Source organism: Limulus polyphemus, unplaced genomic scaffold (assembly GCF_000517525.1).
Source record: "Limulus polyphemus unplaced genomic scaffold, Limulus_polyphemus-2.1.2 Scaffold3896, whole genome shotgun sequence".
Classification (NCBI taxonomy): domain Eukaryota; kingdom Metazoa; phylum Arthropoda; class Merostomata; order Xiphosura; family Limulidae; genus Limulus; species Limulus polyphemus.
The window spans coordinates 106,544-107,869 of NW_013669506.1; the positions used below are offsets into that span (position 1 = coordinate 106,544).

Below are 1,326 nucleotides of genomic sequence, written 5' to 3' on the forward strand. Positions count from 1 at the left end.
ATATATATATATATATAAGCCGTCTTAACGTTGTTAGAACAACGAGTAAAAGTTGGAGGTAGTGATGAGTGGGCCGATGCGTTTCGAATGCATTCTGCATCCATTATCAAGGCTGAATGTTGTGTGAATTGTGATTACTGTTGGTGGATATTTATAGGTATGGGTAAGCAGGTGGTGGTATCTAGCTCGTGGGAGGCGTTAATTGGTGGAGTGTTGTATCGGTCTTGTTTAACAAAATATATATATGTATATACATAACTTAGCTTTAGAGACCATATCAACTCACTGTATATAGAATTTACCCTTAGAGACCATGTCTATTTATTCTGTGTCTGTTTGTTTATATACATACATATTATTGTAGTTTCCCGAGTCAGGTATGATAACCTGAGCCTAAAAAACTATTAGCGTATACTCAGTAAAAGTGTTTGTAGCTTCTACATAGCTTGATATAGCAGAGCATAGTTACTTGAATAAGTTAACTTGTTACATTCATACACTAAATTACACTTCTGAAGTATTAATAATTTCATAAAGATCTTTTGATTACACATTTCAATGTTTTTCAGTAAATGTCGGTGCACAACCGTACCTTGTACCAGGACCTCCCATCAATTCTGTATCAAACATTGTACATAGAGCAACACCAGACAGTGTCAGTCTCACTCCACCAGCCACAACAATGCAGAAGTTTGAAAGGTAAGTTAAGGTCAAGGATATTTTGTATTAGCAACTAAATGTACAGTCACAGAAAGGAAATGTTCAAACCAATAACATGCTCTAATAATGTCCCACCAGGAATAACACTTATGAAGAGCTAATTGCTGCAGATTCTGGAAGTATAGTTTAGTCATATATAATAATGTTTTATATTTAAAAGACAATGGTGTTTTTATTCTTCTAAACAAGTCTTTCAGAAAAAACAACAAAAAACCTTGTCATTAAAGACCTAAATCTTTTAAACAGCTTTAAATGTAACATAAACTAATGTCCTTCAGCATCTAAGGCACACCCTAGCATAAAAAGTTTTAAACAGATTTAAATGTAGCATAAACTAATGTCCTTCAGCATCTAAGGCACACCCTAGCATCAAAAGTTGTAAACAGCTTTAAATGTAATGTAAACTAATGTCCTTCAGCACATAAGGCACACCCTAGCATGAAAAGTTTTAAACAGCTTTAAATGTAACGTAAGCTAATGTCCTTCAGCATCTAAGGCACCCTAGCATGAAAAGTTGTAAACAGCTTTAAATGTAACATAAACTAATGTCCTTCAGCATCTAAGGCACACCCTAGCATGAAAAGTTGTAAACAGCTTTAAATGTAA

At 34.2% G+C, this 1,326-nt stretch overlaps 1 protein-coding gene across 1 annotated transcript in view; it reads left to right on the forward strand.

Moving 5' to 3' along the window:
- LOC106470237 (E3 ubiquitin-protein ligase TRIM33-like) overlaps window positions 1-699 on the forward strand; it is a gene marked incomplete at its 3' end in the record, with an annotated part of 31,147 nt that extends 30,448 nt beyond the window's left edge. Inside the window, exon 8 of the mRNA XM_013930779.2 lies at window positions 570-699. Coding sequence (XP_013786233.1) covers window positions 570-699 — 130 coding nt within the window. The remainder of the gene's footprint in view (window positions 1-569) is intronic.
- Window positions 700-1,326: the final 627 nt, after the last annotated feature.